General features: G+C 32.1%; 2 protein-coding genes across 2 annotated transcripts; both read left to right on the top strand.

Moving 5' to 3' along the window:
* The first annotated feature begins 215 nt into the window (after positions 1 to 215).
* LOC140955098 (probable LRR receptor-like serine/threonine-protein kinase At4g29180) lies at positions 216 to 3234 on the top strand. Its single transcript, XM_073406725.1, has 2 exons — positions 216 to 467; positions 2559 to 3234. Exons 1-2 carry the CDS (start codon positions 323 to 325, stop codon positions 3104 to 3106), a joined length of 693 nt encoding a protein of 230 aa, XP_073262826.1. The 5' UTR covers positions 216 to 322; the 3' UTR covers positions 3107 to 3234.
* Positions 3235 to 3727: 493 nt separating this feature from the next.
* LOC118056568 (putative leucine-rich repeat receptor-like serine/threonine-protein kinase At2g19230) lies at positions 3728 to 10310 on the top strand. Its single transcript, XM_073406726.1, is given in 13 exon segments — positions 3728 to 3872; positions 3874 to 3893; positions 4012 to 4499; positions 6420 to 6555; positions 6683 to 6754; positions 7265 to 7336; positions 7424 to 7504; positions 7820 to 7965; positions 8481 to 8713; positions 8813 to 8939; positions 9449 to 9511; positions 9596 to 9785; positions 9866 to 10310. Coding segments are annotated over 13 exon segments (2130 nt in total). The 5' UTR covers positions 3728 to 3767; the 3' UTR covers positions 10263 to 10310.
* The last annotated feature ends 743 nt before the right edge of the window (positions 10311 to 11053 follow it).

Here is an 11053-nt window from a genome sequence, read left to right as displayed (position 1 = left end):
AGACATGCAGAACTCAAACTCAGGAGCAGCGGAAGGAGACAAGCTCCTCCCACCGCCCAGCCAAGGCCCTCAGTGCTATACAAAGACTTTTAAGTCATGGGGTCGGCGGTACTTGCTGCATAGCTGTCCATACAAAGACTTGTTGGCGTTGTCATCACTCACAAACTGTGCAGTACGAATATTCATAGTATTTAAATTTGCGCTACATATTCTCAGATTCCAAATTTTCTTGACACTTCAAATTGCGTTGTTAGCTCATAACAACTTCTTTTTCTAAAACTCCCTCACAACGCAAACTAAAATCGCCAGAACAAGACTAAGGATGGATGGTGGGCAAATACTGTTTTCTTATATAAAAGTATGGGTTATCCTCCTTTTGCTCTCAGCTACGTTTGATCAGAACTCAAAACTTGCTGCCAAAAATACTGAGCAGGATAAAAAAAGAAAGCTTGCTGCAGAAAACTCAGGTACTTCTGCTAGCTTTAAGACTAGAATATTGGTTCATCAAATTGTTGTAATTTGATTTGTGCTACGTATGTTTTTCGCTTAGTTTCTCTTAGCCAAATTACTCACACCCTGCATGGTAAAAAAAATAAAAAATGCTTAAGTTATAAGTCTATACTAATTATTTGTATTATACATGCAACGCGTCCATGGTTGATTTTTTTTCTTCTAATTACTTGAAACTTTGAATTTGAGCTGTAAATATATCATGGATTTGAATTTCATTCAAAATTAAATTTATCAAGTTAAATTATCATACATCCTTTACCATCATCTTCCAAGTTTAAGTTGGGGAGATGGCCTATTAGTTTATTTTCGAGAGAGCTGGCCATTTATTTGATAAAAATTAATTATAAATTAAAGTGAATCTATGTAAATTTCAAACTCAAAGAGCTTTCACCTGAGGAGGTATGTTAGAGAATAATATAAATCATATATTAAAATCTTATTTAATAGTTTAAACTTTTAGATTGAGATGGTTCTTTGATAGTCTCTAAATTGCTATTTTAAGCAAGTTCGTTTCCTAGAAATAGCTTGTGCATTAGTGTATTAACTATGTATATAACTAACTATGTATATAACCCATGATTCTTGTGGGTTAGATTTTTTTTTCATCATAAAAAAATAATATGGAAGCTTTCTCAACACATTTTTTAATATAAAAAAAATCCAAATAATAAATTGAAAATCTTATATACACATTTAATTAAATAAATTAATAATAGCTTGTGCATTAGTGTTATCCAAACTAAAATTTTCTGAACAAGACCAAGACTTACCCTGTTTTTATATGAAAAATTTCTATAAACACAGATATAAAAGTCTGGAGATTTAATTAAGATATATGTAATTATTATAAAAAAAACAAAAGACTAGCATGGATGGTGCGCAAATATGGCTTTTGCATACAAAAATATGGGTGTGCCCTCCTTTTGTTCCTGCGTTGCTGAACTGAAAACTAGCAGTTGAAAACCCGGGCACTTATGCCTAGCTAGATCACCAACTTTATTAAAACTCTAATGACTTATAACATGAACTTTCATGTATTGAATTTGTTACAAAAAAAGAAGAAGAAGAGATAAATGCTAAAAGCATATCTCTATGCATGAGACTTGATTTATTACATGTAATTTTATAAATAAACTCGTGGTGGGGGGCACCTAACAAAACAACACTATTATGATACTCACCTGCATCTGTCAAATCTATTTATTGACTTCTGTCAACCAACGACTACATATTTATAACGGTGTTTAATGCATGCTCGGGATTGACATGACAAATTGATACATGACCTGAACATGGCCAGTCTGAGTTGAAAGAAAAATGAAAAGGAAAAACTTAAATGATTTACTTAAGAAGAAGAAGAGATAAATGCTAAAAGCATATCTCTGTGTAAAGGAAGAAGAAGAAGAAGAAGAAGAAGAAGAAGAAGAAGAAGAAGAAGAAGAGACTCTTAATTTATATTATAAATTTATGTAGTTGACGGGTCCATGTTGTTTAAGGCAAGTTGAGCCCACTTGGTGCTAATATTTGAGCTGGCATGATTTTGACTTGGTAATGTGTAACGTGATAGAAAGGATAAATATAAAAAAAATTAAAGAAAAAAATATAAAATAAATTTATTCTTAGAATAGTTTTGAAGTGAATTTTTAAATTTTTAAATCATAAAGTACAAGAAAATGTATCTTATCTGTCTCCAACATTTTTTTTTCCTGAAATAGTAATTAAATGCTAGTGATTGTTTAATGCCCTAGAAGTATCCTGCTTCCCCATGAATCATCCAAAAAAAAGAAAAAATTTCTTATAATTAAACTCATGAACGTATGGATCGATTGCTACTACATAAAATTTATGTTTCAAGTTCTTGGTCTGCATTTTTCTATAATTCCTTGCTCTTATTTTCTTTCCTGATATTCAAGTTGGTGCTTTGTCTCTTCATGGTTTAATGAATATTTGGCTTATTAAGAAAAAAATGGTAATTAATATATAACAATATGTTGGAGATAATGAGTCTAATCGTTTGGTTTTCTCTTCTAACCAAAATTCTGAAGGTTTCATCAGCATTGATTGTGGGGCGGAGGAAGATTATCTGGATGGGAAGACTGGAATAAATTACAAAACCGACAAAGATTTCATTAGCGCGGGCAAGAATAAGGTCGTAGCACCAGAGCGTTACTTGACGACTCTTTACTATGGGAATATGGTGAATAGCTTGAGAACCTTTCCTGAAGGTAAAAGGAATTGTTATACATTGAAACCTAGAGAGGGTAAGAACCAAAACTATTACGTCAGAGCTTTCTTCTACTATGGAAACTACGATTCTAAGAATCAAACTCAAATAAAGTTTGATCTGTACATCGGGGTAAACTATTGGGCAACAGTGGCTGATATGGATTGGTTTTATGACGATATTATTCATTATTCAGTAACTGATACCATTTATGTGTGTCTCGTAAATACGGGTTCCGGAGTTCCTTTCATCAATGGATTGGATTTACGGTTCATGAATAATTCCCCGTATAGAACTATGAATGGATCGTTGATTCGTAGGGTGCAAGCTGACCTTGGCGGCCATCAACCTCCAGGTGCCATAAGGTGAATTGTCTAAATCATGCATTTTTAACTAAATCATGCATGTGCCACATCATGCATCAGATATGATAAAAATTCTCATCATAGGTACCGTTTAAAAAAGCTTGAGAATTTAATGAGCGTTTTTACAGATTTTTTTTTTTAAAATATAAGGAGGGAGTTTATGTAAAATATACAATCTCTTGGATAAATATCATTAGGGATATTGTACATATTATCTCTTGGATATATTAAAATTCTCTTGGAGTTCTTTTAAAAAAAATTCTCTTGGATATATTATCACTTGGAATTTCACTATATACCTTAGGGATATTGTATTTTATTATGGTTTTTAGAATGACTATCATTTCTAGTCATTGAAAGATCGATGTTTTGTTTTTGTATTTCTTGTTTCTCTTCCACTAAACCATGATTTTTTGGAGCTAGCTTTCTCAACCCTTATCCAGAATCTTCCCCCAAGTCAATGATTCTGAAAGTAAATTTAATACTTTTAGTTTTGGGCAGCAAGTTGACCAGTCGTTGCCGAGGGATAGCTAGCAAATATCTTCCATTTTTTAGTGTAACTCCAGCTGATTTGATCTAAAATTAAGTTCGACAAAAACTGAATCTACTCATAAGAAGTATATCTTAATTAATCATACTACAGCTCATCATTTGTGCCAAATGATATGTGTTTTTTCTTTTGTTTTTTCCCCTTAAGGATGCATAAAATATTTTTAAATTATATACTCTACGTTGATAGATTATTGATCATTAAATCTTTATTGGTTGTTTTTTTCTTTAATTACTCGTATGTAAATAGTTTTTTAATATTGCTTAGAATCAATGAACATCAAGAAATAGGAATTTTGGAGAATGAGAATATCACTACATTAGTTAATACTTGTGTTATTATTTCTCACATGCATTCAGGTACAAAGATGACGTGTACGATCGCATCTGGCGGCTTGACGTCAACCTCAACGATTCAGTTTCAAATATTAGCACCGAAGCAAATATTGATATCCAGGGCAGTGATAATCCCTGCCGTCTACCAGTCGAAGTCTTGAGAACAGCGGTTCAGCCTCGAAATGGCCTTAATTCATTGAGCTACATCTATACATTAGGGTATACAGAGAATGCCACACCTGAGTTTCTTGTCTTCTTTCACTTTGCTGAAATCGAGCAGATTGCACCAGGCAAATTACGAGAATTCACCATTACTTTGAATGGCTTGAAGTATGGGCCATTTACCCTTGAATACTTGAAGCCATTGACCATAGGTCCATATACATTACAAGATCAAGTTAGGTTTTCTATTGAATCAACGTCGCGGTCTGACCTTCCACCTATCCTAAATGCCTTTGAGATCTTCGAACTAGGGGCACTCCCTGATCATTCACCGACAAACCAAACGGATGGTATGTTTTCTATTTCAATTCTGTTGAATGCTATAGGCTTTGGTGCCAGAATGCTATAATAATCGTCATTAATGAATTGCTAGACTACTGGATATTTTTACGTTTTGATCCCTCTGATCCCTCGAGCTAGGGCCCGATTAATGGCAAATTACTTGGTGATTAATTGTCTTACTGGCACAACGAGGGGCTGGCCTTCTCTTTTCCGTTCTTTGTTTTTTTTTTTTTTGAAAGAGGTTTCCTCCATTGTGATTTGGTGTTGTAGATGTTGTTGCGATTATAGTTTGAAAAAGTAAGTTTTAAAAAAGTTATAAGATGTAGTTTTTTCTTAACTTAATGATGCAGACGGAAATTGAAAACAACAACTAAGCAAAGAACATAAAATTTATTTATGGGCGTAAAGGGGGTACAAATATAAACCTTAAATTCACAAGTCTATTCCCTAATAATAATAATAATAATAATAATAATAAAGTTTATCTTTTTAGAAGGTTTATAATTAAGCCTTAAATAGATTAGAAACCTTACCCTATCTAAGAAACAAAAATAAAAATCCAAAATTACAAAGAAAAGAAACATCAATTTCAAAAACAGCATGAAATCCAAAAATTAAAAAAAATATCATAAAAATTGGTAAAACCATGGTCATGGGGTGAGATTTGTGAAATCTAAAGATCTGACGATCTACATAGCAACACATTGACAACTTCAAAGGAAAAAAGAACCTTTGGAATATCTTGTAAAAATTTAATCATGATTCAATGGTCGTATTAAAAATTATAGTCCTTTTGAGCTGTTATTCTGGTATGACACTATTAGATCTCTTATTGGACATGAATCTATCTCAATAGTCTATAAATGCATCTTTTAGGCTATCCACACAGATCCTTATCTAATTATGATAGACCTAGATCTGACTGCTCAACTCACCCGTTATTGTAGGCCTGATAACATCATTTAGTTTTTAAGAAAGAGTTTTTAGGGGGGTCTATATAAAACTATAATATGTGTTGATTAACTAAACACTTTCAAATCTATGATTGAAACAAAACATAGAAAGCACCACACCATACCAAAAAAATAAAAGCAACCTAAAACTCCTAATATTACTAATATAAACCACTTATGTTAATTGACTACCATATTAAAGTTCATATGAGTTTATCTAAGACCTTTTTGTATCCAAATGTTACGGAGTTCGATTCTCCAAAGATATGCAACCTAAATTCTCTATCTTCCAAAAAACAAATCTTGGACATTTTATGCTTATTCTTTATTAAGATTATATAGTGATTTATTGAAATCATCAAATAATTTAAATTTCTAAAGTGGTTTTTGATATGGCATGAAAGTTTCAATGATCAATGGTTGATTTTGAATATCATTATTTTGATTCTTCTAATTAAATTAAAAATAAATTAGCACATAATAACTTTGCAAATTTTAAGAAAGAATTTTGAGGTTATAGAACAATTTTTTTATATATAATAATCGATGAATTTATTAAAACACATTCTAGCCATTTAGAGGATGGCTATCTTGAATACCTAAAAATAAAAGATCTATGAGCAAAATAATGTTCGACTACATCAAAAACATTCGGCAACCTCCTTTTGGAGTTTTTCCAATAAGATCCTAGCTAACATGTTTGAGTCTGTTGAAAAGAATATTTGCATGAACTTTATAGATACCAACTGGCCTATAATCTGAAAATTCAATTGGAATCTTATAAAATCATACAAATGATAAAGCCTAATTGCTAATTGAGATGTATATATATATATCATAAAAAATTATTCTTGTCACAAAAAGGTGGGCCTGAGATTTTTTTTGATATAGAGGCCTTTACCCAGTATATATCGATTCTCTCTTATAAATCTAAAGCTATGCACTTCTCACTCTTTTTAACCTAAATTATCATAGTTGATGCAATCATGGCCATCAAGAAAGCATACAATATAAATCGAGATGACTGGCAAGGAGATCCATGTTTGCCACTTACTTATACGTGGTCTGGTTTGCAGTGCAACTATGATAATTCTCCAAGGATCATCTCGTTGTAAGTTCCCTCTTAAATTCTGTATAATTATTGGAATATTTTCTGGAAGTTATTTTTGAAGAACATCCACTTAGATACGACATTCAGTATCTCAATGTCTTACTATTTTACAATTAACTGTGAGCAGGAATCTAAGTTCAAGTCAATTATCAGGGAAAATAGATGTTTCACTCTTGAGCCTCACATCAATGAAATCCTTGTAAGTGTTACTAACCAAGTTGTAACAGGTTTTAATTCTAATAAACTACCCTGGCAATAGATACTAGATATCTAGCACTGGAATGACAGTCAGTGCTAGAATTTCTTACCGACTCCAGACATTCATCATTCTATTTGAAGAGAACTATTGTTTATTAGTTCGAGACCCTTGAAATTAGAGGGCACCCCAGTCCTATGATGAGACATTGTCTTATGGAAGTCTGAAGGTGATGTTACGAATATTCCATATGGAAATTAGATAAAGGTGTATAGAGGGCTCATGCACCTTATAAGCTTGAGGCATAACCTTTCTCCCTATATGCATCTTTTCTGGACAAAATCCTATAAGCCAATGATAGGGATTCTGGCTCCATAAAGGTTGCAAATATGGGTGTCCATACTTCAGATCAGTGGAGGAACAACCGTTATTTTATCCAAACTATTGCATACTCTTGTCATCTATTTATTTACAAAATGTGATTTTTGTTATTTTTTTCACATTTTCTTTCAGGGATTTATCAAACAATGAATTGACAGGGACAGTGCCAAAAGCTTTTGCGCAGCTACCAGATCTTACTATCCTGTAAGTTAACATGCTCTGATTCCTACCATAAAAAGTTTTTACAATGATTACCATGGTGAATGGTGACTTTGTTTTTCCTATTTGCAGATATTTGAGCGGGAACAAACTCACAGGTGCAATTCCCTATAGTCTCAAGGAAAAGTCTAACAGTGGACAGTTGCAGTTGAGGTTTGGTTATCATCTTCAACGATTACAACTTGTCTGCATGTTAATTAAACAATCATTCAACTCCTTTGGTTCTTCTCTAACTTCTTTTCTTACATATGAATTGAACACTGTTTTAATTTTTCATAAATTAAAATTAAATGTTAAGGAACAAAGAGGAGTCAGAAGATAGATTATACAAATCCATTTTCTTTGCATGTTAGTACAAGTTTAAGGAATTGAGTAATTGATACAATTCTTCGGTATATTTCATAGTGATCTTACTAACTTTCTAAAGCTAACCTCACTTTGATTGGGTTATTTGTTACTTAATGCAAGTTTGGATGGAAATCCGGATTTATGCAAGATGGATACATGTGAAAAGAAGAAGGGAAGTTTTCCTGTTCCAGTTATTGCATCTGTCATACCAGTTTTTGTGCTCCTTCTGCTTAGCACTATAACTATATTCTGGAGGTTGAAAAGAGGTGAATTCTTTCTCTTTCACTTATCTTCTTTGTATTCTTTCCTCTTTTTTGAGTGGTGTTAACTAAATCCTAGAATAACATAGAGTAATTTTGGCTTAGAAGATGCTTTGTGCTTTCTGTGAAATCATTGATGATCTATACATCCGATAGCTTACATATATGATCATACACTGTCTTCAACTTAAAAGCCTCGTAGAATATTATTCTATGAGTATATCTTATATGCAAGCACTTTAGTTTTTTCATTCATTTTGAATATATATATATATATAATGTGAACCCAATAACTTTTATATTACCTATCATATGATAATTCTAATCTGGATACCTCCCCCAAGACCTCATTTGCAACTTAGCATATGAGAATACAATTCAACATGAGATCAGTAAGCAATAACATAGTTTTGACATGTAAATATGACAACATATATAGTTTCATACTTTAGTATCTCTGTTAAAATATTAGAATATTTATCGCTTTATCAAAAAAATATATATGAAGTTTTCCTTTGCAGGGAGATTGAATGTGTCATTATCTTCCTCGGCGGGTTTATCCTTGTCACTGAAATCAAAGAATCAACCATTTACATACACTGAAATAGTTAGCATTACCAATAATTTCCAAACCATTATTGGAGAAGGAGGATTTGGAAAAGTATATCTTGGAAACCTGATAGATGGCCGTCAAGTTGCTGTCAAGTTGTTATCTCAATCCTCAAGGCAAGGTTATAAAGAATTTCTAGCGGAGGTAACAAATAAGTTAGCTTTCTCCTTTCCTGTAGATGACATGAGATGTGCACCAAATATTTTTCTTTCAACTATGACAAAGTAGTGTTTCCAAATGCAGGTCGAACTATTGATTATTGTTCATCACAGAAACTTGGTGTCCCTCGTTGGTTATTGTAATGAGCAAGAAAATATGGCACTTGTTTATGAATACATGGCAAATGGGAACTTGAAGGATCAATTGTTAGGTATTTATAGAATTACTCTAAGAAATATAAAATTCTATGATTTTTTTGGGACACAAACTAGTTTATAGATAGAACTCTCACTCAGATTTATATGAATTTATCATTGTTAGAGTATAATATAAATCATATCTTGAGATATTACCTATTAACTTAAGCTTTTAGGTTGAAATGGTTTTTTGACATGGTATCAGAGCTTTAATAACTAAGAGATCACGAGTTCAAATCTCACCACCCTATTCTATTCAATAAAAATTAAAGACAAGATAATATAGGTCTGTGCAAGTTTTAAATCCATAAGACTTTCAATTGAGAGAGTGTGTTAAAGAATAATTTAAATCATATCTTAAGACCTCACCCAATAATTTAAGCTTTTAGGTTAAGATGATTATTTGACAATCATCTAGTAGTGATGAACTTATATGTGTAATGAAACATAATTCCGGTTTTATTCATCACATTGCAAAGTTTATTGTTTAGTTTATGATATTAATGTGTTTTTATGGCTGCAGAAAATAGCACAAATATGTTGAATTGGAGGGCAAGGCTGCAAATTGCAGTAGACGCAGCACAAGGTCTGACTTTAGTGCTTGAGTCATTTTTTCTTCATTTTTGTTCTGTAAACTTTGTTGGATTAACTGGCATTATCAAACTCGTAGGTTTGGAATATCTGCATAATGGTTGCAGGCCGCCAATAGTCCATAGAGATTTGAAATCATCCAATATCTTATTAACTGAAAACCTTCAAGCCAAGATTGCTGATTTCGGGTTGTCCAAAGCCTTCACAAACGAAGAAGATTCACATGTCATAACTATTCCTGCAGGCACGCCCGGATACATTGATCCTGAGTACGTGTTCAAACTTAATGTTAATCATCTCTCACAATATTTGTTCTCCTAGCATAATTATCATTATATGCTGTATGTAGATTTCGAGCATCAGGAAACTTAAATAAGAAGAGTGATGTTTATAGCTTCGGTATTCTTCTGTGTGAGCTAATAACTGGTCAACCGCCTTTAATAAGGGGCCATCAGGGCCACACTCACATACTTCAATGGGTGAGTCCTTTATTTGAAAGAGGGGATATCCAGAGCATTATCGATCCAAGGCTGCAAGGTGAATTCAACACTAATTGTGCTTGGAAAGCTCTGGAGATAGCACTGTCCTGCATGCCCCCGACTTCAAGACAAAGGCCAGACATGAGTGATATTTTAGGAGAGCTAAAGGAATGTCTGACTATGGAGATGTCATCTGAAATGAGCATGCACGATTCCGTTGAAATGAACTTGTTGCTTAGCACAGATATTGCTCCAAATCTTAGGTAGTTAATAAACAATAACTGTTTGTTTGTTGTTAAAACCGCTACGACTTGAACTGAATTATATATATATATATATATATATATATATATATATATATATATATATATATATGGACACACACACACACACACACAAAACATTGTTATAGTATAAAATTTACCCTCAACATCCTTTCTTAAACCTATCTCTAGATAAGTCCTAGCAAAGCTTTTAATTTGTAAAAATCTTCTCATTTCAAAACCTTTGTAAGAATATATGCAACTTGATTAATGAACTTCACATAACTCAGTCACACCTCTTTTTTCTTATGCATTCTCTAATGGAGGGATATCCACTATTTGCATGCTCATTTCTCTTATAAAAAAGTGGTTTTTTTTTTTTTCAAAATAATTGTAGACTTATTATCAACAAAAATCTCTATGCTTTGGTCTTGACACATGCATTATCTCTAAAATTCTCTTTAACTACACACAAATATAAAAAATCATTGGCACATGTCAAAGAATCAATTCAACCCAAAATCTTAAACTATTAGGTGAGGTCTCAAAATATAATTTATATTATTCTCTAACATATCCTCTCAAGTTAAAGCATTTTGGTCTTGAAACTTGTATAGACTCACATTACCTTGTGTTTTATATTTTATTAAATAAATAAAAATAGTAAAATTTAAAATTATAACTGCTTAGTTATTAAAGTTCTAATACTATATCAAAAAACAAATTTAACCAAAAATATTAAGCTATTAATTAAAATCTCAAAATATAATTTATATTATTCTCTTTTAACACCAC

This window comes from Populus alba, chromosome 19 (genome assembly GCF_005239225.2).
Source record: "Populus alba chromosome 19, ASM523922v2, whole genome shotgun sequence".
Lineage (NCBI taxonomy): Eukaryota > Viridiplantae > Streptophyta > Magnoliopsida > Malpighiales > Salicaceae > Populus > Populus alba.
Note: the sequence above shows the minus strand (reverse complement) of the source record. Positions and strands in the feature narration are given on the sequence as shown.